The 25,570-nt window shown below is 47.4% G+C and overlaps 11 protein-coding genes across 11 annotated transcripts; 6 read left to right on the top strand and 5 right to left on the bottom strand.

Moving 5' to 3' along the window:
- Positions 1–1,854: 1,854 nt before the first annotated feature.
- FPRO_00075 (uncharacterized protein) lies at positions 1,855–3,589 on the bottom strand (the record flags this gene model as incomplete). Its single annotated transcript, XM_031225794.1, has 3 exons — positions 1,855–2,834; positions 2,894–2,971; positions 3,025–3,589. The coding sequence occupies 3 exons, from the start codon at positions 3,587–3,589 to the stop codon at positions 1,855–1,857; spliced, it is 1,623 nt and encodes a 540-aa protein (XP_031076395.1).
- An 884-nt stretch (positions 3,590–4,473) lies between these two features.
- Positions 4,474–4,952, top strand: FPRO_00076 (uncharacterized protein; the record flags this gene model as incomplete). Its single annotated transcript, XM_031225793.1, has 2 exons — positions 4,474–4,670; positions 4,718–4,952. 2 exons carry the CDS (start codon positions 4,474–4,476, stop codon positions 4,950–4,952), a joined length of 432 nt encoding a protein of 143 aa, XP_031076394.1.
- Positions 4,953–7,480: 2,528 nt separating this feature from the next.
- FPRO_00077 (uncharacterized protein) lies at positions 7,481–9,700 on the top strand (the record flags this gene model as incomplete). Its single annotated transcript, XM_031225792.1, has 2 exons — positions 7,481–7,788; positions 7,840–9,700. 2 exons carry the CDS (start codon positions 7,481–7,483, stop codon positions 9,698–9,700), a joined length of 2,169 nt encoding a protein of 722 aa, XP_031076393.1.
- A 641-nt stretch (positions 9,701–10,341) lies between these two features.
- On the top strand, positions 10,342–11,885 carry FPRO_00078 (uncharacterized protein; the record flags this gene model as incomplete). The annotated part of the gene is made up of 9 exons (XM_031225791.1): positions 10,342–10,521; positions 10,569–10,711; positions 10,758–10,799; positions 10,854–10,920; positions 10,973–11,000; positions 11,051–11,063; positions 11,116–11,205; positions 11,256–11,598; positions 11,652–11,885. 9 exons carry the CDS (start codon positions 10,342–10,344, stop codon positions 11,883–11,885), a joined length of 1,140 nt encoding a protein of 379 aa, XP_031076392.1.
- Positions 11,886–13,175: 1,290 nt separating this feature from the next.
- Positions 13,176–15,422, top strand: FPRO_00079 (putative acetyl-CoA synthetase; the record flags this gene model as incomplete). The annotated part of the gene is made up of 6 exons (XM_031225790.1): positions 13,176–13,230; positions 13,286–13,309; positions 13,361–13,387; positions 13,437–14,596; positions 14,645–14,905; positions 14,958–15,422. The coding sequence occupies 6 exons, from the start codon at positions 13,176–13,178 to the stop codon at positions 15,420–15,422; spliced, it is 1,992 nt and encodes a 663-aa protein (XP_031076391.1).
- A 240-nt stretch (positions 15,423–15,662) lies between these two features.
- Positions 15,663–16,813, bottom strand: FPRO_00080 (uncharacterized protein; the record flags this gene model as incomplete). Its single annotated transcript, XM_031225789.1, has 3 exons — positions 15,663–16,240; positions 16,301–16,553; positions 16,604–16,813. The coding sequence occupies 3 exons, from the start codon at positions 16,811–16,813 to the stop codon at positions 15,663–15,665; spliced, it is 1,041 nt and encodes a 346-aa protein (XP_031076390.1).
- A 457-nt stretch (positions 16,814–17,270) lies between these two features.
- Positions 17,271–18,609, bottom strand: FPRO_00081 (uncharacterized protein; the record flags this gene model as incomplete). Its single annotated transcript, XM_031225788.1, has 2 exons — positions 17,271–18,135; positions 18,194–18,609. The coding sequence occupies 2 exons, from the start codon at positions 18,607–18,609 to the stop codon at positions 17,271–17,273; spliced, it is 1,281 nt and encodes a 426-aa protein (XP_031076389.1).
- Positions 18,610–19,118: 509 nt separating this feature from the next.
- FPRO_00082 (uncharacterized protein) lies at positions 19,119–20,575 on the bottom strand (the record flags this gene model as incomplete). The annotated part of the gene is made up of 5 exons (XM_031225787.1): positions 19,119–19,183; positions 19,235–19,510; positions 19,566–19,643; positions 19,696–20,118; positions 20,170–20,575. 5 exons carry the CDS (start codon positions 20,573–20,575, stop codon positions 19,119–19,121), a joined length of 1,248 nt encoding a protein of 415 aa, XP_031076388.1.
- A 507-nt stretch (positions 20,576–21,082) lies between these two features.
- On the top strand, positions 21,083–21,496 carry FPRO_00083 (uncharacterized protein; the record flags this gene model as incomplete). The annotated part of the gene is made up of 1 exon (XM_031225786.1): positions 21,083–21,496. One exon carries the CDS (start codon positions 21,083–21,085, stop codon positions 21,494–21,496), a length of 414 nt encoding a protein of 137 aa, XP_031076387.1.
- Positions 21,497–21,669: 173 nt separating this feature from the next.
- On the bottom strand, positions 21,670–22,474 carry FPRO_00084 (uncharacterized protein; the record flags this gene model as incomplete). Its single annotated transcript, XM_031225785.1, has 3 exons — positions 21,670–22,030; positions 22,079–22,315; positions 22,374–22,474. 3 exons carry the CDS (start codon positions 22,472–22,474, stop codon positions 21,670–21,672), a joined length of 699 nt encoding a protein of 232 aa, XP_031076386.1.
- Positions 22,475–23,047: 573 nt separating this feature from the next.
- On the top strand, positions 23,048–24,976 carry FPRO_00085 (uncharacterized protein; the record flags this gene model as incomplete). The annotated part of the gene is made up of 7 exons (XM_031225783.1): positions 23,048–23,420; positions 23,475–23,696; positions 23,747–24,035; positions 24,091–24,275; positions 24,328–24,386; positions 24,445–24,803; positions 24,856–24,976. The coding sequence occupies 7 exons, from the start codon at positions 23,048–23,050 to the stop codon at positions 24,974–24,976; spliced, it is 1,608 nt and encodes a 535-aa protein (XP_031076385.1).
- Between the last annotated feature and the right edge of the window lie 594 nt (positions 24,977–25,570).

Raw genomic sequence — 25,570 nt, 5'->3', positions numbered from 1 at the left:
GTTACTGGGAAAACGAGGCGAGGAGAGTTTTTCCCTGCGACATGCCTGCGTTGGAGCTAATAAATGTCGTCGGCAGATGTGAACGGGAGAGCAATGATAACGCAGATAAAGTAAGCAGACGGGCGACGATAACGAGTCTTCATTCGCACAGAGGAGATACGGCATTCGGAGTTCGCGGATGAGAGATAGATTGCAGAGTGTGCACGTCGTCATCACAGCAGCCATATCGCGTGTATCACAACTGCCGTGTCACAGAATTTGCCGATGCTGGGATTGCACAAGGTTTTGTTGTGTTGCGTTGCATTGAGGCTCCTTTTCATGCGCCGTGTTTCGAGTCTGGTTGGACGCATTGCGTATTTATCAGCTGTATTTCATTATCTGTGACCAGAACTAAGTTTATTCTTCTTATCCTCCCTTTTCTCGTCAGATCATGTCATTGAACCCCAGCCTTTATGCCATAAGTCCTCAATTGATGTCGGAAAATATCGCGAGGCTCAACCTTCTCCCGCGCTCGATGCAACCGCTATCTGTTTGGACCTTTTGGAAGACAGACTTTTCGGAAGTACAGATGAAGACGCAATGTATCCGACTCAGAGGTACCTCTCATATCGAGTGTACTATTGGGACCTGACAGTTGGTCAGTGTACACTCGCAACAAAGGTTCCGGTCCTTCCTGTTGAATTGCGTTCGGATATACGGCAGGAATGTAAAATTTACAGCTCAGACCATGCTTCATAGCTTCCAATGCCATCATCGGCCCGTTCCGAAGTTTATGTGGCCCATGAAGCAATGTCTAAAGGTAATAATGGGAGCTCACAGGCAGATGGTATGAAGGCTTCTAAGGTATACATGTCATATCGACCCTCTTCGACTGAATAATCTAACATACACATCCAAAGCCCTCAATACGTCGAGTCTATTTATCAGTTATGATATATCGTTCTAGCAAAGCTTTAACAACGGAAGCGGACGTGGCCGCCGCAAAATCTTGCCATTCCTTGTTCTTGTGAGTGTCTGCATAGTCAGTCACCTTTCACCACAATACATGGCCAAGTCTCCCCATAAACCAACGCTCTCCATCTCAAAAGCTGCAATACCAAAGGGCTCAGCAAGTTCATCTCCACCCCGGCTCGACTTGAGTACCGTGTCCCGGAACCAAACCGACACATAAAGATCTGAGGCTTTTGTGCCTCGCAAATACTCCTTTGCTCTTCCCAGAGTATTTTCTCCTTCAGCCGATATCTCGGTACAAGGAAATTCTCATCACATCCCGCCTCACCGCATGATATATCGCGACAGCGCTCGCATACCTGGCATGGCTGCTAAAGCATGTACATAGTACCAAAGTGTCGATCTGATGCTGTTAGGTTGGTTCGTAGAGCCGATCACTGGCTGAGCCAAGGTGCTGATACTTCGAGTTGCCATTCTGCTGGATTTGTTCCAAAACCTTTGCTGATCTTTCTGTAAGATCGTTAAGAAAGACATCATTTCTCATGTGGATAAGAAAATTGCTTATCGCTTTTCTCGCGGCATGGATGGGTTGTTTGGTCACGAAGTTGTCTTGGTACCACGTACCGTACCTCGTTTGAACTAACTATCACGTCACCAAGAAAGACTTCTCTGCTTCCATCGTTGGGTCATTATATTTCGGGGATACCGCCGCAGATACCAGCCAGGAAGGCCACCTCTGACCCTGAGTGGGAACATTGTAAGCGGTCAGCTGCAGTTCATGCGCTTAATTTTGCCCATACTGGACAAGAGAAAGAAAGATTCAGATGACGAAGAATATATAAACTTAAATTATTTTATCACAGTATTTAAAATAATTAGTCATTGTGCTCTCGGTCGGTTCTGTTAAGTCTTTCGGACAGCTGATCTACCTTTGAAAAGTAATTCCTCCTCATGGTTCTCATCTAGCACTTTCACCACTTCCTTGGCAGACTCTCGATCGGTGGAACCTTGTTCGTGCTTTTTCGAGAGCGTGTGAGATTCGAGCAACTGAGTGGTTGCTTCTAGTGAGATAGCGTTGCCAGGAGGACCTGGCGCTGTGCCACGCCACAAGGATATATATGCACTTGAATCATGAGGTCGTCCATCAGCTAGCTTCTCAGATAGTATTCGCACAACGTCTGCTCTGATTCGAGCCTTGATGCTTTCCATAACCAGCATTCGTTTACGGCTTGATTCCTCGCCTTGGGATTCATACACATCAGGCATTCGCCAGGCAAAATATGCATTTTGATGTGAGGGCCGGACTTGAACGTCAGTTGGATACTCATCGAAAAAGTAAGAGCACAGTTTGCAGGGTGGTTTGCTTGATCCGATGAATTTCCAACGATTGAAAAACCGTTCAGGACGGATTCCACCTTCGGACCTTTCTAGCCAGTCATGTACTAGCACTTCTGCATGCACCTTGGGGAGAGGTGCACCACGCCAAAGTTCAGAGACCTTGGCGTCTATGTCGTGGACAGAAAGTGAGCCTAACTGTGCTGCGAAACGATCCAACAACGACGCATCGCTAGTCATTTTGCTCATGATCTGAGCAGCCTTCCATGGATTTGGAGGAAGAACACCAACCACTGTTGAACTTGATGGTATCATGCAGATTTGAATGTCTGAGAAGAGCTGAGGCCAGATCTCTGATACTAAGTCCATCAAGTCTACTGCACGCTTATAGGTAAGCAGTCGACCTGCCACATGAACAAAGTCTGACCAGTATGTCGTTGACATCATGCTATCCTCACGCGCCACACGGCGCCTGACGTCGACAAATATATGGGACTTGAAGAAGCTGCTTAAAGAAGTAATCAAGTCACATACGCTGAAGTGATTTACTTAATAAATAATCATTAGATCGGCAGTTGACCCTGGATAAAACGATCCAAATACTCACCTGGTTCAGAGTGACATGCGTCAAAACAGGCTTCTAGAAGGCGTAGGATTTGGGATATTTCATTTTGAGTCGATTTGCCTAAGACTTATCAGTTCCATTTGGAAACCGCAAACAGAAAATACGGAACTTACTTTCCTGGGTGCTCTCACGCTCACAGGCTTCAGTGCAAGCTTGTAGATGGACTTTCAGCGATCTCAAGTATCCATTTACCCGGCTTTTGCACAACTCGAGCGATGCGTGTAGGGCCTGGATCCGAAGGTTTTCTCTTTCCGCACTATGCTCCGGTGGAGCTGCAGAGAACATACGCAGAATAGAAGCTATACTAGCTTGAATAGCTTCGTGTCTTTCTGAACTTTGGTGGTTGAAGCCAATCACATACTGGACACAATCGGGCAGCTGTAACACAGCACAAGCCGAGATTGCTCCGCTACCAACCTCGGTGCAACAAAGGTATGCAATTTTGGAAACAAATGCTCGGAAAAGTGGCTCCAGACCTGTCAAAGCATCGAATTCTGGGTCCTCTCCTAGTCTTCGTCGTGGACACATAGATGTCAAGACAATTAATAATAAAAGAGGAGGGTAGAAACGTTTGACTACCCCCGGCTCTAGAGCGACCGGAAGCGGTTGCTGAGTTCCATTTGATTCTAATAATAAGTCAACGTACTGCGACAATAGCTTTGCTAAATGCTTACCCATATTCACAAATACCTTGATGAAAGTAGTCTAAGCAGAGAGGGTGAATGCCTATTGAAAACTTTATTGATTGATCGCGTGATGGTTCGAAGTTCATGAAGTGCGAGGTGTGTCATTTCAGAAGAACCGTCAGGGATTTCACCCCGAGTAGCGTGGCAGGCCTCAGACATATTGCGGCTTGAAAATTCATTGCTGGTTGGGTGACAAGCCAACTGTCGGATGTGAACACGTCAGTCACATGGCTAAAATGGTATGCCTCTTGCATATTGGCCAATGGGATCTTGTATTGATACCCTGTTACTGAAAACGCGAACAAGATTGTATCATCGATGTCCTGTCGCACCCGCAACGGTCCAATGAAATTGGCCTTGGTAAGCATTAGCACAATTCGAGTCGGTAGGATGAGATAAGTACGAGTCTGGAGCTAAAAAGCCTGCTCGTCCAACTACTCTGCTTTTTGCTTCTAAGATTTTGCACCTCGATTTCCTACAGCAAACAGAATCTAGAAAGAAGCGTTGTAAGTTTATAAGTATACAACACCGTGTCTGCATCCGCTTCCGTACTTGATTGGCTGAGCCAATGGTCTGACGCAGCCTGACAGAGCATATTCCCTCAGTTGGCTCTCACTACGTCCCTGGAATGCTTGTTGTTGAGTATTACAAAAGAGAAAGATGGAAGATCACTCGCCTGTTGCCAGGGGGGGAATGGCCCAATTCGTATCGTTGCGCGAACTCGAGCTCCATCCAACAGTTGATGCAACAGCTCTACCCACCCATACCGATGCTTCTGATCAAAGCGGCGAGCATTAGTCTCCAACCGCTATTCCAAACAGACCAGATTTATCTGGCATTGGATCTCATGATCAGATTCCACCGAATGAGCACAGCATGGCCATGGTCAATTCGGTTAGCGGAGCGTCGGTTAGGAGCAACGAAGAGCGGCGACAACCGCGACAGCTCTTCCAGGAAGATAAACTGCCTCCCATTAACGATTATGCCCATGGCGGTAAACTTACAGGATACTTTTGTAAGCATCCAGCATGTAAGACTCCTCGCCAGACATACAAACTAGCAAGTCGTGTGAAGTGAGTCAAACTATTCAGTCTCTCTCGAGTGGAAGTTGACGATATAGGAAACACGCTCGCAATCACTATAAGCCAGTCATATGTCCAGTTTGCCCAGAAAAGAAAGCGGAACAACAGGATATGAAAAAGCATGTTCGAGTTTATCATCCCTTTCTTGCAACGGTTTTGGGTATCTCTGGCGAGTCTTTACGTTGTTCTATCTGCCGAGAGGCTATCTCGAACAGCAGGAAGGATAATTTCAAAAGGCATATGCGTAACTCGCACGGGATTGAGATGGACTGAAAAAAGCCTTGGCTGCTAATCGCATAGTGAATGAGGAACTTCAAGAGGGTTTCACGTCTTCAGTCGTTGGGTTAGTTGGGGATAGAGTAGCCTTATTAGAGTAACATAGATGTTATAAGATATCACAGATAGGAGGTTTATATAAGCTGCTTGCTGATTAGAGATTTAACGGGTCAAGATATAATTATACTTAAATGCTTAAGCCTAAATATATCTCCGTATACATGCAAAAGAATTTCAGAGTTTTAGCTATCAGCATAATCCCTCTACATTTAAATTACTGTATAATATAGGTTTAGTTGAACTACTTACAGAGAAAGGTTACGCGCTTATTAAGCGAGAAAGAGTCTAGTTAGGATCGCTCGTCAAACCAATTCAAGCTATTAATTCCATAAAGTAGGAAAGTCGCGGCATTAACACGCTTCAAACCAATTAAGGCTTGTGGATTAAATGCCTTACAAGTTCTTCTAAAGCCCTGAATATATATAAATCTTCTATCCTGGGCACGTGAAAAGCACAGAAGTAGTCGGAGCAGACAGGAGAAGCTGCTAAGTGTGGCGGTGAATTGTTCTGATCTAGCTCAAATTCCTCAGCATACACAGCTACGTGATAGTGTCGTGAAACCTATGTCACCATTCTACAAAAAGCCGAAATCTGGCAAATATGGTGTGGGTGTAGTGCTTACGATTCTTATAATAAGCTGTTTGCTGTTCTCCCTTGTAATGTAGCTATTGACAGTCTGGGCCGGAATGCTATAAGAATGGCAAGGTCGGATGTAATGTATGACACTATCTACCGGCCTGATGATAAATGAGAGACTGGTTTGTTTGTTGAATTAAAAAAAGGAAGAGAAGGTCCCAAATTATAGGATTTTATTATATAACCAAGCTCTGACTAACTGCGGAAGCCGCTCTTAGCTATCTGGTTAGGTCGTTGTTCCAGTAAAAGTCCTCCCTATCTTCAATCCGTCAATACGAACCAGACACCAATGAGCAACAAATAAAAACTCTGCAAATAGTTATACTTTGCGTGCCTAAAGTAAGTAAGATCAACATATATATAACAGTAAGGGCTACCATTTTCTTATAATTTAAATGGATTATTGACTTTGATATCTAGGTAATTACCTTTAACAACGCGGGGTGTTGTTTCTGGAGTTTAAGCTGTAGCACTAATTCGGCATACCTCGGTCTAACTCTCCCTTATCAATATGCTTAAAGCAAGCTTTATCTTGACGTGATTCCTGACGTTTCCTGCGGAAGCTCGAAGAGGAAACCTACAAGCTATGCAGGAGGGAACCGAAGCGGGATGGGCAATGCCTTAGACTATTACACAAGGCTACGTAGATTTTCAACGCAGCCTCATTTGACCGAAGGGGAAAGGTGTGGGTTGCTATCAAGGTCTGGATTGCAAATAACTCGTGCGCTATTGGGGTCGCTTAGCATGGGTCGGACCTGTATAGGCGTGAAGTTTAATGCCCCTATCACGAGATCAGTATTAGCTTGGAAAAGGCAGTTGGAGCCTAAGAGATAGATAATCCACGTTTTAGCTACGAATCACAACGTCAACTGCTGGGGATCCATCAAGTTGGAAACTCTGCCTTAGGATAGGCGGTGAAGGGTATCTTAGACCGACGATGGTGACTGGATAGGTTTTGGGCTGATGGTATCTGGGGTCCCACTGAGCCGCAGTTCAGCATGCTTCGTAATTATGGAGCGCGCCACGCTATTGAAAGTTATGCACTATGAGTAAACGCGCTATTCTTAATAGTTTAATGCACGCGTTGGTGGTTCTGTATATGAAATACGGTTGGGCTTGGTAGGTGGATTATGGGATATGCGCTTCTTTGTAAAGACTGAGATGTGAGATATGGAAAAAGGGTGTCAATCCTTCTATAGTATTTTCTGAGCTTGCCAATTGGCCGAAGTAGCATTATTGCCATGAAGAAACTTTTACATTTCTCGCGACCAGTCAGATGCAGCGTATTATTAAATGTGATAGCTGTGGGTCAACGAGACACTTTTCAGCTCCCATTTTCACTCCAACGCTGAGCTTCTAATCAGTATCCAGACGTATCCGCACCGAAACGGTCAACCCCAGCGCTTATCTACCTATCGCTCAGATTCTAGAACCGAGCAGCTAGTTAATATGGCACGATGGCTGCTTCTGTGTCCATTAATATGGGGTATCGGCCCGTAAGGGGAAGCTATTCCGGCTCTTCAGCTTTCAGCTTCAAGCCAAGGTCTTTCCTAAAAGCGCTTCTTTCCATCTTGGCATGAAATCAAACGAGTCTCAGTATACAGAAATGACAGGTAACTTGAGAAACCCTGTGCATATTGCCCTCAACAGAAATGGTACGGAGGAGTTGTAATCGGTAGCTATCTATGTTCCCTGATAGGCATCTATGAAATTCAGTTATAAATACCAGCAGAAGTCCGGTCATTTGGCATTCAATCCTTTCTATCTTCAGAACTCTCAGAGCCCTCTTTACTCAAGTTATATTCTTTTTACTCTTCAGTCTATTCAAAATGGCAACCACCGTCGTTCTGCCTAGTCTTCCGCCAACTATACCCGCTGCGCCTAAGCCTGGTGACATTCTCAAGCATCCCTCGCTCGATGAGAAGAAGAAGGAGGCTAGCATTAGTATCAAAGATGCGCCATTTTCCGACATCGACCCTGGTGTTTTCAACAGCGAGCTCGTGAAGCTCAAGATCTATGCCAAGCCCCAGAAAGATCTCTTGGCGAAGCCAGAAATTGGCAAAGGCAACATCGTGAAGGGTACCTATATTGGCACTCAGGCTGCATTAACTCACGCATATGGCCGAATTGAGCGAAGGTAAGACCCGCTGATTCATAGTGATGACTGGATATATACTCACGTCCTCAGCTACGAGTCGTATTTTGATGTTCTGCAAGTTGAGCCTACCCTACCTCGCTATGTAGACCTCAGCCAAAAGAAACAGTTGTTTCAATGGTCGGCCTATCCGACAGAAGATGGCAAGCCTTCTCGATATCCTCCCCATCTGCAGACAATTCCCAAAAATGAACAAGAGAGCAAAATCTTCAACGCCCTCGGCCTCGTTGAGACTGGTTTGATAATCAAGCAGATCATCCCAGATACCTTTCTGGGCAAGACAGCCCTTTGGATTACTGGCCTTAAAACCGGAAACATCTCCGGCGCTCCGACTGCAGGAAACACGATTGACGCCTTTGTCAAGTACAACGCAGAACATCGAAAATCAGGAACCGATATTGAACAAGGACGCAATATCGGCCTTTTGCCTGATTGGTTCAGCGATCGCCGTTTCGCCGATCAGTCTTTCACTGGCACCAACCCCACTACCATCGAAAAGGTCCCCAAGGACCTCCTTGCCGAGTTCATCGAGACCGCAAAGCGTGATGGGTGGGATTACTGGGCCAAGACTCTTCCCACCATTGACTCTGCTTCGCTTTTCGTGCAAGACACCCGCTACTTCCGAAAGGCTTTTGGCGCGAAGCCTGATGCTGAGTTGAAGCACAAGGAGCCTTCTTCGGACGAGAATTGGGCTTGTTCAGCAGTGACTCTCTATCAGCTCCGTGAGGACGGCAAGTTGCACCCAATTGCCATTGTGTGTGACTACAAGACTAGCATGAAAGACTCGGTCACCATTTTCAACCAGCGCAAGGATCCCTCTGACTCGTCTGTGAAGGAGAAGGACGACTACCCGTGGCGATATGCAAAGACCTGTGCCCAGGTTTCAGACTGGATTCGTCATGAGGTTGGTGTGCACCTGACTCGGGCTCACTTGATCGAAGAGGCCTTGATCGTTGCAACCCATCGTACTATTCCTATGGAGCACACGATCTTCAAGATTCTTCAGCCTCACTGGTACAAGACTCTATCTCTTAACGCTGCTGCAAGAGAAACACTTGTTCCACAAGTGATCAAGGATCTTGTTGGCGTCAGCCCAGATGCCCTGTACTCATACGTCAAATATGAGTTTGAGAATTTTGACTTTGTCAACAATTACGTCCCCAACGATTTGTCCAAGCGTGGGTTCCCTAGTACTACTGAGGGCCTCGCGGACAAGAAGTACAAGAACTACGCATACGCCAAGAACATGGTTTCCATGTGGAATGCCATTCGCTCGTATGTCATGAAGATGCTCTTGATGTACTATGACCAGAAAACTGCCGATAAAATGGTTCAAGAAGACCCATACGTCAAAGAGTGGTGCAAGGAAATGCAGACAAGTGGTTGGATCAAGACCTTCCCAACTATCACGACTCTTGATCAGCTCTGTGATGCTTTGACTATGTCAATCCACATCGCCGCTCCATTCCACAGCGCCGTCAACTACTTACAGAGCTTCTATCAGTCATTCGTCCTCGCCAAACCTTCCACTCTGTGCAACCCACTGCCGACGTCCCTCGCCGATCTCAAGAACTACACCGAGAAAAACCTTCTCGACGCCCTACCAGCTGATCGTCAAAGGGAATGGCTACTTTCCGTTCAAATCCCCTGGCTATTGAGCTTCAAGGTACCCAGCGAGCGCAGTCTGATCAATTTTGCGCAGTCTCAGTGGCGCGCACACAAGTCTGGAGAGAGTGATGTGGACAAGAGTATCAGCAAGTTCAGTGAGGCATTCTATCTCGACTTGAAGAAACTCGAGGTTGAGTTCCTTATCACGAGTAAGGGGATGGATGAGGGCGCTATTCCCTACATGGTCTTGGATCCCGGCAACACTGCCGTGTCTATCTTGATTTAACTAGCGGTTTATACATTGTATGTAGCTTGTTGCTATTGTTGAAGCCGGCTTTTTTTACTCTGGAAGTTGTAGTTTAAACTTTAGCTAGAAACTAATCGAGCAGCTAGACGTTGACATTTCGTCGATAAACTGACCCGAGCATGTGAATCAAGATGTAGCTGTTATAACGAATGTTTTTTAGACCGTGTATAAGTCCTTCTTTAGCTTTAGATTAATATACTAATAATACAGTACTTATTAATTGCTAGAGACCTAGTCTATAGAGGAAACTATGTTTATAGGTACTTATAAGAGGCAAGGAGCTTATACATATTTATTAGTAATAATTCCTTAATTATATCAATACAACTGTAGATTTCTGCATGCATGCTTTGGCATGACCTAGTGGAGTGACGTAGCATTTAATAGAGAGGTAATAATCTCAAGTTATACCGTGTAATAAAATGGCAATCCTACATAAAGGCATGTCAGAATGCAAATTGGCGATATTTGGCCCATGGTGGGGTGGAGAAGACAGGGTTCTTATCGTCAGGTCAGCGCGTTGTAACGTTGCTGAGTTGTCAGTTCCGCCGCCTTGGTCGTGTCTTCAATTACATCCAACCTTCAGAATTGCCTCAGAATCATCAAGGTATACGCAGAAGATGGCAGAGGCTTCAATTGAATCGACCTCGCCAAAGGCGGCCGCTGCTTCATCACCTCCAGCTGAGGCAACCCCTGCACCTGCGGAGGAGACTTCCACTGAGCCACCCACTGCAGAGAACCCCGCCCAGCCAGCTGAGGATTTCCATAACCCTAACCATTGGGCCACCTTGAACGAGGAAGTATGTGGAATCACATTCTGTTGGACTCGGTTATTGACATTAGGTAGGATGCGCTAGGAGATGACGACGCTGATTCAGCGGTCGGAGATGATGTTGCTAGCTCAACCGAGTCAATTTCTTCGAGCATTCTTCACTATCGCACTATCCATGGGAGAACGTATCACTCTGAGCGAGGAAATGCCGAGTATTGGTATGGAAGCTCTCTTAAGAGTGAGCTCTCGACTGATGTATACCAGGACACCAAACGACGAGCACCATAACGAGTCTATGGATATCAAGTGAGCCACGTGTTGCCAGAGATATGTGTACGACCTCAAGCTAACAGCTAACAGTCACCACCTCCTGTCTCTGTCGCTCGAGGGAAAGCTCCATCTGGCTCCTCTGAAGGATGACATCCAGGTTCGTACACTACCTTTGGATATTTACGAGAAATTACTCACAGAGATCGTAGAAAGTTCTAGATATTGGAACCGGGACTGGTAGGTTATTGAGACCCTCCCTGACTGCATGAGTCTAACTGAGGCAACAGGCATTTGGGCCATGTGAGATATCTTAGCATACGTAGGCCTTTTCTCTTTACTGACTCTGAAATAGCGATTTCGCCGACGAGTATCCCAATGCCGAAGTGGTCGGGACAGATATCTCTCCCATCCAACCTGACTGGGTCCCACCGAACCTGAAGTTGTACGAAACCTACAAGACCTGCCTCTACAAACAGAGACTGACGCAAGTAGCGAAATCGAAGACTGTACCCAAGAGTGGACTTACGACCCCAATTCATTCGATTACGTACACATGCGCTATATGTACGGAAGTATAAGCGACTGGTCCGCCCTGTTCAAAGAGGCTTTCCGCGTTTGCAAGCCCGGCGGTTGGGTTGAGAGCTACGAGGCCTCCCCTCGAATGGAAAGTGACGATGGCACTGTAACCGAAACCTGTGCTATCAACGAATGGGGCAAGTTCTTTATCGAGGGCGGGAAAAAGCTAAACCGCACTTTTGAGATCCTCGATAAAGACCTGCAGCAAAAGGGGATGGAGGAAGCAGGCTTTGTTGATGTGAAAGTTTGGGATTTCAAGGTATGTTGCATCACTCTTTTCTTCGTATTAGTGACTGACTTGGATCGTTTTAGGCACCTATCGGAGGCTGGCCTCAGGACCCTCGACTCAAGCAGATTGGACAGTTTGCTCAGGCTGCGCTTGAACAGGACTACGAGGGCTATGTTCTCTATATGGCTAATATGGTTCTTGGCTGGACTAAGGAAGAGGTTTCTGTGTACTGCGCTCAATTGCGACGCGAGATTCGATCGGGGAAGTTTCATCCTTTCTACCGCCAGCGCGTTGTGTATGCAAGGAAGCCTGAATAGGTATCATGTCGCATGTCAACAGCTTCTCACATAGCCTCTCATCGCAGAAGGGCGCATGCAACTGGTTGAGAACTTGACAGTTGCAGTTTCACATTCGCTCTGATGGATATTAAAGCTTATCCTGAAAATTTAATTGGTATTGCCATAAGCTGCATGTTTTTCCTTCATGCAATTCAACCGTGGCAGAATTAGATCACATCATGACGCGACGGGTTTGACATGTGCAAGCTCTGGCGCAATTCACAAGCTTAACCTCGGGATCTGTGACAGTCTTGGCTTGCGTGTTCTTATCATCAAAGTAGCCGATGGTCGTGGCCAGATCAAGTCGTGAGGTTGATCATATGACCTGGCGTTATCAACTGCTTCGGCCAACCCTATAGCGCTTGATTTTTTTTTACGGTGGACCTCACTTTTTTTTTTGTCGTGTTGGGGAATCTCAACAAAACGAAAAAGCACAAGCCTCTGAATCACGAGAGAAATGAGATACCCTAGACTGGGATGTCACATCAGATATTCAGGCTCAATACGACACAGCCATCACAAGCTTCGCATCGTCTTGGCAGGGTCCAAATACGTGTCCCTCACTCGCTCCACGTGGTGATGTTGCCTCGTAGGGTAGTAAAGGCGAAGAACTGCCAGACCAGACCAGACTGGCGGTGCAAGCATGAATGACAAGGAATCACTCGTCTTGGGGATTACGACGGCAAAAAAAGACCACTATTTCCGCTTGCGGTAATAAGTGGAATGATCGCCAAGATTACGCCGCCCGATACCGCGGTCTCCCCTGTTGTGCTGACACTGGTTATAGTAGGCGGTGGCAGAATCTTACGGCAGAATTGATCTAAGTTTATTCCCTTATTCAGTGTTGAGTACCCAAGATCGGTGGTCAAGTGATTGAGAGCAGGCGACAGAGGGGATTAAGCTTAAGTTTATCATCAGATACAGTAATCGGGAGACTCCATACTTGGCCGAGTTTTTGAGCCAGGCTGAGTCACTGAGTCAGTACATAATATGAACCGCGGCTTGGATCGGCGAAATTGTGCTCTGACTGGCAGTGATTCAATCACAAGGCAAGGATTTCCACTGCCGCCCACTGCGTCATATCACCATAATCAACACTGACAAGGGTGCGTGGATCCTGCTGACCTAATACCTCCGCTCACCCCTTTTCCCCTTTCAGTCACCTCGACTTTTCACGATATCGATAAAATTCCAAGCTTCGCACTACGCGCTCCCAGCAACCCCCCAACTCATTGCATAACGAAAAAAAGTATATCATACGATTACATCATGCGTCAACCCATATCGACACAACCAGTCACCAATGGTGACGGCGAAGAATGGTGTACGTATTCACACAGTTTTGCTGACGTTTTGAGATTGTACTAAGATTGAGTTAGATCTTCCCGACAAGATGCTCGCACGTGCGTGAACCCATGCTGTAAAATAGCTGCGTACTAACAACTCGTCTTCAGGACACCCCAGCAAGCCTCACATTGGCAGTGAGTTATATCCCAATCTGGAAATATTTGCCGTGCTTACAGTACCTAGGCTTGGATGAGTACCAGCAGATGCATCAGCTCTCCATCAGGGAGCCTGAAGCTTTCTGGGGAAACTTGGCTCGTGAGCTCCTTACATGGGATCACGACTTTCACACCGTCAAGAGCGGCTCGCTAGTCGAGGGCAACCCAGCTTGGTTCCTCGGCGGAAAGCTGAATGCTTCGTTTAACTGCGTTGACCGCCATGCGCTCAAGGATCCTAACAGGGTTGCTATCATCCATGAGACTGACGATGGAAATGGCGGTCGCTCTATCACATATGGCGAGCTGCTCAAGCAAGTCAGCAAGGTCTCCTGGGCTCTCAAGGACCTTGGCGTTCGAAAGGGCGATACGGTTGCTATCTACATGCCCATGATCCCTGAAGCTCTCGTCGCCATCCTTGCTTGCACCCGTATCGGTGCTGTTCACTCTGTTGTCTTCGCTGGATTTTCAGCTGGTTCGCTACGAGATCGCGTCGTCAACGCCAAGAGCAAGGTCGTCATCACTGCTGATGAGAGTCAGCGAGGCGGTCGAACAATCGGCATCAAGAAGATTGTCGATGAAGCGCTGAGCCCGCTTGAGGGTGTTCAGACACTTGTTTTCAAGAGAACTGGTGCTAAGGTTTCGTGGACTGAGGGACGGGATCATTGGTGGCATGAACAGACTGCCAAGTGGCCTAGCTACATCCCTCCTGAGGCCATGGACGCTGAGGATCCTCTGTTTTTGCTGTATACCTCTGGTTCAACGGGTAAGCCAAAGGGTATTTTGCATACTACTGGTGGCTTCCTGGTTGGAGCTGCTGCAACGGGAAAGTATGTGTTTGACATCCACGAGAACGATCGATACTTCTGCGCCGGCGACGTTGGCTGGATCACTGGTCACACCTACGTTGTCTACGCTCCGCTCCTGTTGGGTGTCTCTACAGTTGTCTTTGAGGGAACACCGACATTCCCTGATGCTTCCCGTTTCTGGGACATCATTGCGAACCACCAAATCACCCACTTCTATGTCGCTCCTACTGCCCTTCGCTTGCTGAAGAGAGCTGGATCCGACCCTGTTAACCATGACACCAGCAGTCTGCGAGTTCTCGGTTCAGTTGGTGAGCCTATTGCTCCTGAGATTTGGAAGTGGTACTACGATGTTATTGGAAAGGGAGAATGTCACATCGTTGATGTAAGTTGACCTCAGATAACCGTCGATAGAGGTGACTAACTCGAGTAGACATACTGGCAAACTGAGACTGGCTCTCACGCCGTCACCCCTCTCGCTGGTGTCACACCCACCAAGCCTGGATCCGCTTGTCTTCCATTCTTCGGCATCGACACAGTCTTGATCGACCCTGTTTCTGGCGCTGAGATCCACGGCAACGGAGTCGAAGGTGTTCTTGCTTTCAAGACCTCATGGCCTAGCATGGCTAGAACTGTCTATGGCGACCACCAGCGATTCGAGGAGACATATCTCAAGGTGTATCCCGGATACTACGTGAGTACTTTACCGATCTGATTTAGCTGAGTAAATACTGATCATTCTGTAGTTCACTGGCGATGGAGCTGCCCGCGACCAAGATGGCTTCTACTGGATCCGCGGCCGTGTCGACGACGTAATCAACGTCAGCGGCCACCGCCTCTCAACCGCCGAAATCGAAGCTGCAATGGTCGAGCACGCCGCGGTCGCTGAATCCGCCGTCGTAGGCGTCTCCGACGAAGTAACAGGCCAATCGGTCATCGCCTTCGTCTGCCTCAAAGAAGCATTCCGAACCTCAGAGGAAGAAGTCCACGCCGAGCTGAGACTGCAAGTCCGCAACAACATCGGTCCCTTTGCTGCGCCTAAGAAGATCTTCATGGTGGTTGATCTGCCCAAGACTAGGTCAGGAAAGATCATGCGTCGTGTTTTGAGGAAGGTTGTTATGGGTGAGCAGGATCAGCTGGGGGATATCACTACGCTTTCGGATCCTTCTGTCGTTGAGAAGATTATTGGTGTTGTGCATAAGAGCGGTTAATGGGACAGAATGGAATGAAGGAAGGGATTGTGGTTAAAATTTGTTTCTTGGAAGGGTCATGATTAGAGTATTGCTCTCAACCCACTGTCTTTATAACTTGTAATAATCCAATAGAAGATGATGCCATATATTCTGGGCCACGTTTGCTAACAATTGCACTCTCATTCTCAAGGTGCATCTACAGTCTCCTTATGTCATGCCTCAGATAGAAACGAGAACAGCTATTTGGGTCATTGTTGTCTATATAAGACTCTTGCTATCTAGCCATGAACCGACGACAAAATCTAACCCTTCCCTCAACCAAGGCTCATCGATGGTAGCCTTAAAGTCAAACCCATGGTCTCCAGGTCTGATAGCTAAGTGAATCTGTGTATTTGGGTCAAACCGTTGCAGGTAATCTACTAGCTTCCGTGTACCATCGACAGGGACTGCTGTATCCCCCTCGCCGTGAAGTAGAAATAGTGGCGGAAACAAAGACTTTTCATAATTTGAGGAGGTCAAGGCCGCCTTCTTGATTCGCTCAAGGACGAACAAGTCAGGATCCTCACCGAGAAGTTCCAGATAGCGTCCATTGTGAACAACCGCCATCGCCGAGTCAAGTCTTACAGGTGGATCCGCTTCCGTGATTGCGGGCTTCACAACGTTGACGGAAAGGAACTTGTCAACATCTTCGTTAGGATAGTTTGGCACACCAACGATTGACTTGTCGTAACACTCGGTGAAGTGAGCCGCTTTCATGTCGACCATTGGATAAAGGGCGATAATTGCCTTGGGCCTGACAAAACCTGATAGAACAGATTGCAGAGCCAGGTAACCGCCTTCGACAAGTCCAGAACGTTAGCGAATGATAACAATGGAGTTTGATAAACTGAGCTTACCAGCACTTTCGCCTACAAGAAGGGTCCTGACAAGGTTCAGTTGAAGCTTGTGTTGCCCAATCGCTGCAAGATGACGGGAAGGTCCTCCAGAATGCAGCCAATTCCAGAAGTTGCCCATGTCATGAATGATATCCCGGCCCTTCACCTCAGGAAGAAGTCTATAGTTTGGACTGATGATAACGGCATCTTGCTCCTCTGCAAAGTCAAGGACCCATTTGGAGAACCAAGCAGGAAACAAACTGGAGCCAGTTATCTAATAAAGAAGTCGGTTCAATGTTCAATGCCAAAATGAAGCTTGCATACCAAAAAGCCGCCGTGAATCCTGACTATGACTGGTGGGTTCTGGCTTTTGAGGCGGCGAGGTATCAAAATATCGACACCGATTTGAACTCCCGCGGACTCATAGTATGTTCGAGTGATGGTGAAGGGATTGAAAACGTCGCTTTTGACACTGTGTAGGACATTAATGAGGGCGTTGAACTGAGCGTCACGCTCCTCGGACTGAGGTGCCATATTGTTTCTGCGTTGGGCTATGATATGACTTCCAGATTTACGGATTGTTCATCCGCCTTGGCTTTGTAATATGCGTAAAGAGTGAAAGGAGAAAAGCGCGCCTGCGTCGTTCTCCAAGTGCTGTTTGAGGTAATAGCCAATTTCCAACTGAGGCTAGTAGGCTCAGAAATGGCGGCACTTACCGAAACCCCGCCCAATGGCTTCTTACCTGATCTGGGATTAGCACAGGACGAGATTCAAGCAACGCCTCTGCCATGTCCTCCGAGTAATCTCATCTTTCAAGAGAGCAGAGTTGAACCTACAGATAGTCCCTGTATAATAGTGAGACAGGACCTAGGCAAAAGAAATATATACAAATATGATATCTATGACCTATTACTTCGTAAATCTCTTGTAATTTGATCTCAAACTACTACTGCTCTCGACAGAAACCAAGCTTTCGTGGTTACTGCGACCCTCATGGAGTTGACCCAGAAGGCTTGGCAGACACACCAGACGGTTCAAGTTTAACGCCAGGACCATGACGGTCAAGAAAGGCTCGGGATATCATGGCCTTGTTGGCCACTTCGTCTTTCGAAGACACCGATGAAATATCCCGCCCTCCATAGTGTACGCTTCCTCGGTCCAAGTCGGTGAGTGCGGTGATGGTTGCGTTATAGCTTGCCTCGTCTATTTGCCCACCGACATAACGCGCCTGGCCTTGCACATTGACTCGCCTTGCGAACACCAGATCCTTCACGGTTGAAACTGTGATACCGTACGCATTGTCAGCCATTGTGATGTCTTCAAAGACGTTAGCTCGCTCCTTGGCCAAATCCTCGCCGGCATGAGCAACCACGTTCATGCATTGATGGATGCTTTCCTTGGTCTCTCGTAGCTGTGCCAGTTCGTTGATGTCATCTTCAGAGAGGTCCGTTTTCAGCTTCATGGCATCCATCCTCTTATCGATTTCGCTTCCGTGGCTTCTGAGACGCGATTCCAACATACTAATGGAACTCTTGGCAGAACTGAGACTACTTTTGATATATTTATCTGCTGAAGGCTGTTCGGAGAACTGTGGGTTCTCGCTGGATGTTGATTCGAGTGCCTCGATGTGCAAAGATAGCTCAGTGCAGATCTGGAGCCCCTTTCGTGTACTTTCTTTCTCTTCGAACAGAGCAAGCCAGTCAGTGCTGTCAGACTCGACGTTTTCAGCCGGAGGGACAGCCAGGCTACGTGCTCTCTCATCGAGCCGCTGCATGTGCTTTTGGAGGTCGGCGGTTGTATCATCTATCATGTCCTTGTATTCGTCGATGACATTGCGTGTAACAGCCGTGATAGTTCTATAGGAGTAAAGCTGTTAGTTGATTCCATGCGTTGACCTTGATTGAGAAACCGCACATATTTGCATTGGCCAATGCTATATTAATAGTGGACTTATATCCCGCAAGCATGTCTCTAAAGTCTGTGATGTCACCCTTCAGATACTGCTGGCCAATCCAGTCCCGGAAACTTGGCCGGGTCCCATTAGAATGTTTTGTGCACCGAGCAATAAGCTTGCCATACTCCTCGCAAGTCTTTCCACAGCGTAGCAGGGGTAATTCAAGACAGTCGAAATTGAGGTCAGGGTAATTTGTAACCGTCTCGAGGAGCGAGTGCAGCACTCCAGTGAGATCATTCAGCTCATTTTTGAGTGCGCGCGCGTTGGCGTCCTGGGTTTTGTAACTGCGGACAGTCTTGTAAAGAACAGTGCTCGACTGAAAGGCGAACGTCACCAGAGCCAATACCCCAGAAGCAACACTGAGCCCATCTGCCATTATCGCTGTGTCTTACTCGAACAAGTAAGTACTATTGACAGAGGGGCGGAAATGAGCTTGGTAACGAGGGCATGCCGTCGCTTATTTAATGCCGCATTCGCCACGCTGACTATAAGGTTATGTCCAATAAGCAAGCAGCAATGTCAGGAATGTTAGACTGGGCTACCTTAGAGGGCGTTTATGCGTCGTTGGTTATTGGCGCGGGTCTTGCCGGCAACCGCGGGTGTGGGGCCAGCAGGCTCCAGCCAAGATAGATTACCCTTTAAAAACAGTGAATTCAACATTCCACGAGGCTGTGCAGGACGCGAGGTTTAACAATGCTCGGAGATATGAGGTTTCACTTTCATTGAGTACCCTTAATAATGGGATGTGACTTAGTATGCCCGAATTGTATCTCCAATCGTACAGACAGGTTGATCAAGCGAAGAGAACATACTTATGATGTGATCTTGAAACCAGAGGTCTCTATCAACAGAGCAAAGCATCTTTACAAAAGGGACCTGATTTATCTAGGCTTGCAACGCCTTGTATATTTCCGTCTCTACCCGTTCCGAGCACTCCAGCACCATGGCGTCTTGGACTTTGAGTCAGCAAAGAACCCCTTCAATTCACCTGGTTGACTTACCGCCATATGGAAGAATCTGGCTGGCAATAATACCGCCGATATTATTCTTGCGATCAGCGAACCAGAAGAGATTAGCCAACCCTTCCCAAGATGCCGACCCAGCTGCACGACCAGTTGACTCTGGGAAGTGATTGATAGAAAATGATAAGCCCCAGCCTTCAGTGTGATCATCTGGCATTGGAGTCAAGGGGGTTGGATTTGCCAGTTCTGGCTTGGCCACGGGGACGCTGAGGTTGCTGAAGCGTGGTCTATCGGGGATTTGATCAGTGAACATGTCTAAGGAAATATGTCAGTGCAAGCTGGATAGAGCATCTACCAGAGATGAACTTACCATTGACTGTCTCAGCTTTGAGTAGCCTGACTCCTGATTTTGCATCCATGCCGTTGTTCAACAGTAGTGAAATGATTCCTGTAATACAATGAGCGAGACAACGAGCAGGATGAGTGGTATCTGAACTTACGTCCAAACTCTGTTGGTCTTCCAAAGCAGCCATGACCACCTGCACAAGGAACCTTCTCGCCATCCTGAGCAACAAGTGGACGTCGATAAAAGTGATCTGTGGTACTCAACTTGCCACCTGGGCTCCTGCGATGCATATACGCAAGATTTCTCTTGTCCTCTTGTGAAGGATGGAAAGTGACGTGGTCCATTCCCAACGGCTGGAAGATCTTCTCTTTGAAGACTTCCTCAAGTGACTTGTTGTACGTGCGTTCAATTATCACGCCGACCCAGTCCAGTGAGACTCCGTATTGAAACGTCTCGCCAGGCTGGTTCACTAGAGGTCGGTTTGCTGTGTCAATTGCTTCTCCCGAGAAGTCATCAAAGCCAATGGGGCGACTAAACTCGGCCAGCTTCTCATCCTCAAAGGCATATCCGAAGCCAGCTGGCCAATCGTCAGTTCTCATATATAGTTACGGAGAGATTTAGGTCGTACCTGTGTGCGTGAGAAGCATTCGAAGCGTAATCCTTCTAACTTTCTCAACAAGCTCAAATTTCCCGTCCTTATTCCGAGTCAACACCTTGACGTCCCGCAGTTCAGGGCAGATGGCTTCAACTTGATCTGCATCATCTAAGCGCAACTTCCCTTGTTCTACGAGTTGCATGCACGCGACTGATGTTGCCAGTTTTGTGAAGGATGCCATGAAGAAAATAGTCTCTTCTGACATGGGGCTTTCTGAGGTGACTGCCCTCAAGCCAGAATAATGCTGAAATATTGGTTCGCCATCATTTCTGAACGCGGTGTAGACGAGGCCTGGAATCTTGCACTCGGTGCCCCCAGTCGTGTACTCGTCGATAATACCACGAAGCCTGGATTGAGTATCCTGTGGTAATACAGGCATGGTTGAGGGTGTATAAATCTGGAATAGTCTGATTCGGACGGTATCGGGACGGGTGCTTGACTGCTTGCTACTTGGTCTGTAGCGCTCGACTCTCTTCAGGCTATAAGAACAGCTTTGCCGATCTAGTACTTCGTGCTGATTAAGAGATACCCCAATATAGAAGCAGCACAATTACCAGTCTCGTCAATAGTATGCAACGGAGAACAGAGTCACTGACAGGAACAAGTGCGGGGATCAAGCACCAAGAATGGAGTTGAGGTTATTACCCAATTAGGAATAAAGTTAGGCTACATGCGCGATAAGCTACAGAGACTAAACACCATTTACATGCAGTCAACAAGCCGTGTAAGTTTATCTGGAGATAAAACGGGGACCCAGCTAGTTCTTGATGACAAAAGGCATTTCTCTATAGTGTAACTCTAGCAATCACCAAGCCAAGTGCAAATAACCAGCTTCAAGGGTCAATCCTTAGCAACACAGCCGTTCGAACTATACTTCATTATCAACATGTCTTCAGCCCGCTATCAATTCCTCCCCGGTCCAGTAGGAGAAATGCTCCGCTCCGCATCACTCGCAACAACCGCCACGATCCCACTATCAGGCTCTCTCGTTATAACGACAGGCCATGTTGGAGTAGACATCAAAACAGGACAGCTCGTCACTAGCTCTATAGAAGCCGAGTTCAACGCAGTGTTTGACTGTCTTGATGCAGCCCTCAAGAATGCGGGTGTTATTAAGGGCCTTGCTTCAGCTCACAAGCTGGTGGCTTACTTTACCCGAGCTGAAGATGAGGCAACGCTGCTTGGTATCTTTCGCGAACGGTATCCGGGACATACTCCGACTTTGACCTCGGTTGTTGTGGCTGGACTTGTTAATCCGGGAATGCATGTTGAAGTACAAGCTGAGGCGATCGCTAACTAAAGGGGCTATGGAGATGTCATGGTGGAGAAATAGGCACAAGGAAGGGACAGCGATGCATAAACTAGCTATAACGAGTGTAAGCACATTTCAGCAGATACTCAAGTTAAAATGACAAGTTACATACAATCAGCATTTCTATTTCCGGTACTAAACCCAAAATGCTAAGCGACTATTTATTCTCGATCAGGCATGTTTCGGTAAGGGTTGCTAGGATCCGCCAACTCCTCCTCCACACTCTGTATCGTCTTGACTACCTTTGCAGGGGCGCCTAGGGCAATTGAGTAAGGGGGCAGACTCTTTGTGACCACCGCCCCAGCGCCAACAGTGCAGCCTCGGCCAATGGTTACGCCAGGGAGGATAACTACGTTGCCACCGATCCAACAGTCGTCTTCGATACGAATGGGATGTCCGAACTCGACGAACTTGATCCTGGATAGAACACTTGTCTCGTGGCCTGCGGTGTAGATGTGTACGTTGGGACCCATCTGGACACGGTCACCGATGATGACGAGGCTAGTATCTAGAATGGTCAAGCTGAGGATGAATTAGCCATGATTTCTTTATTTTGAGATGTAGACTTACCCAAAGTTCATGAAGCAGTTCTCGCCGATGGAGACATTGCTTCCGTAATCAGGCATGAAAGGAGTCTCGATGTACGTCCCCTTGCCGACCTTTCCGAGCATCTCCGACAGCATCTGAGCCCGCTTGTCGTCGATCTCCTCACGAGTGCCAGCGCTGGGATCAATGTTGTTGTACTTGTACGCCAGACAGCGCGCTCTGTGGCGGCCGTCCAACAGCTCAGGGTGCAGGGGGTTGTAGCTAGCCCCACGGTCAGAGTGATGCACCGGCAAGGTATCAAGGTGTAGAGTGTACTTACAGCATGCCAGAGATCATCTTCTCATACTCGTCGCACCATGGAGTACCCTTGAGGCCCTTGGCGATTTCGATGATCTCATTATCTTTCTGTTGCTTGGCCATGACGAAGTGACGTGACGTTTGAGCAGTTTTTGACACAATGCTGATAGATAAGAAGTGATAACGATATGAGACTTTCAGAGGAAAGTTATACTGTCTGATTGTCGAGGTAGATACGGAGCTGGTACCTGTCCAAGTTGGAGAAACACGTCTGATCTTTTAAGCGTGGAGAAGGTGAGGGCTTATTACCAAAAACGGAATTAAGACATGACCCACGGAAAAAACAGGTCTACCCCACACAGTGCCAACTCTTCACAAGAGGCAAAGCTTATCGGCAAAGGCCCATCCTCCGAGTGATGCACTGCAATGCTGAGATAGCCCAACTCTACAGGCTCCATGATTTCCCCCGCGTTCTGGGGGTCTAATCTTGATTAACGGGGAGATAGATTGCGGGGGAGATACAGGTCTTGTTGATACGTATCTGGACTTCTATTGGCTGCTGGTTTGCTTCGCTGTAGTGATTCCGGCTAGCCGGCCTGGCCGTTGGAAATAGTCGACAGCGAAAAGTATATTACCTTGACTCCTGACTCAATCTGACTCTCATCACTCATCACCCTCATCCTTATACAGTTCACGATGGCTCAGAGCACAGAAGCCCAGAACTCCGACAACAAGTGCGACATCAACGCCACCAACAACTATGATGTTGATGTCGGCAGAGTCGAAAATGTCGAATCTTTCACAAAGAGCCCTGATGCAGTCGATGACAACATCCTCCTCGCTCAGGGCCACGCCCCCGTGATGAGACGATCGTTTGATCTGTTGGGAACGCTTGGTCTTGGCTTCAGTATCACCAACTCTTGGGTTTCATACGCCAGCTGTTTCGGACAGAGTCTTCTCTACGGAGGTGCCCAAGCCACTGTGTTTGGGCTAATAGTCGCTTGCGCGGTGCAGTGGCTTATAATTCTTGGTCTTGCGGAGCAAGCTTCGGCGTTTCCGTCTTCAGGAGGTGAGCTGATTGTTTCCATTGGAGGCAATTGACTAACAAGTTTGGAAATGATAGGTCAATATCACTTTACGTACATACTCGCTCCCAAGAGATATCGTCGCTTCGCTGCCTTTGCTGTGGGAATAATCAGTGTTCTTGGTTGGTGGGTGATCACCTGCTCTGGCATCTCAAACAACGTGCAATGCATCATCGGCATGGTCCTCTTTGTCAACCCTGGTTACCAACCTCAGAACTGGCATTCATACTTGCTATACATAGGCCTCATCCTAATCACACGTGAGCCTTCCCCGAACCCCGTGCCGAAGTCATCGTGCTGACACCCACAGTCATCCCCATCTTCACAATCCCACAAAAGCATCTCGGAAAGTGGACGCAAGCATGTCTCGCGATATCCGTCCTCGGCTTCGTCGTCGTCACCATCACGATCCTCGCCATGAGCGACGGGTATAACCACCCCAGCTTCATCACTACATTCGACGGAACAAGTGGCTGGCCAGATGGAGTTGCATGGGTGATGAGCATCGGTAACGCCATGTACGCCTTCGCTAGCATGGATGCCGTGATCCACGTCGCTGAGGAAATGCACCACCCAGGCAAAGCCATTCCTCGAGCAATGTAAGTCTGCAATCTCGAGACTATCCAGAAAAAGAACTCTAATAAGGCTTTGAAGGAACCTCACGATGATTATTGGTCTTCTTACCTCAGTCCCATTCATCTTGGCCATGATGTTCGTGATCAAGGATCTCGATGCCGTCAGGGCTGCGCATCTTCCAAGTCTTGAAGTCTTTCATCAGGCTACTGGTAGCAAGTCAGCTGCACTTGGACTCCAGTCTCTTCTTGTGGTCATCTTTTACAGTACGTTTCGTAATATTGACGGGATTTTAAACCTTCAGCTAACAGTGTAAAGCATGTATGCCTAGCCAGTGGATCACATGTGGCCGCTTGACTTGGGCCTTTTCACGAGATGTAAGCCTCCATCTTCTTTACTTTCAATGTCTTGAATCATGCTGATCTAGCTATTTAGCGTGGACTCCCATACTCCAACTACTGGAATCACATCTCACCCTCTCTCGGCTTCCCCGTCCGCACGACTCTGCTATCTGTTGGGTTCTGCATTATCTATGGACTGTTATACATGGCCAGCAGCCAAGCCTTCAACTCCATCATCACCACTGCAGTTCTTGGTGTGAACATCTCGTACGCCGTCCCTCAAGCTATCACTCTTATCCATGGACGAGAGAACAAGCTTCCAATAAGACCTTTTAAACTCGGCAAAATCGGGGGCTATCTCTGCAATGCCTGGACTCCTCTCTGGGTCACCACGATCGGTATCTTTATTTGCTTCCCTAATGCCATTCCTGTGACTGCAGGGTCGATGAATTAGTAAGTTTAATTGCCATTTAAATGAGTCTAATTTTACTAATGACTGTCGTAGCGTGTGTGTTGTACTCGGATGTATGATGATTATCTTGGTTGGTCTTTGGTTCACTGTTCGTCGCTACTTCGATGGCCCCGCCATCGACTACGAAATGTTGGGTTTGAGCCGTCCTGAGTAGAGGTGAAAACTTGGTAGCTATTCATAGCTTTCTCACGATGGAGATGCCATTTCAGGTAGGTCAAGCCGCATGCGTGGCCTTGTTTAGACTGTACTTTATTAGGCCCATTAGAAGGAGGCGCTCAAAGCAAATATTAACAAGTATGTGAGAATTATGTTATAGAAGTCTAATTGTCCCTCAAATGAGACCTTTTCAATATTATGCCAAGATTCCCAGAATACCGAAAAAATGATAACATGGATGGGTGTACCTCGTCTAAGCCCTAGCTATGGCTTTGTTAGGTCTATGGACACTTTCAAAACTGCTTCAAAATTCTTCCCAGGTAGAAAGGCTAAGGATATCTTCCTCAGCGTTGGAATCGTGTCAGTCTGGTATTCAATTGAAGTGTTTGGCGTAGGACGACACTATAAGCTCCTAGTTACTAGTCCTAAGTAGAAGTGACTTATCGAGCTCATAATTTGAATCATACTGTAATGCCGAACAAATCACTGCGCGGCAAACAAAACAAGTAAATAAACGTCAAGTCATTCAATTTGGCTTTCGGAATCTGTGCCAAGGCTTTCCTCAAAAAGAATCATAGATTACTGCTACACT

This window comes from Fusarium proliferatum (genome assembly GCF_900067095.1).
Source record: "Fusarium proliferatum ET1 genome assembly, contig: FPRO_scaffold001, whole genome shotgun sequence".
Lineage (NCBI taxonomy): Eukaryota > Fungi > Ascomycota > Sordariomycetes > Hypocreales > Nectriaceae > Fusarium > Fusarium proliferatum.
The sequence above is the reverse complement of the archived record's forward strand: the minus strand, read 5'-3'. Positions and strand labels throughout refer to the sequence as shown.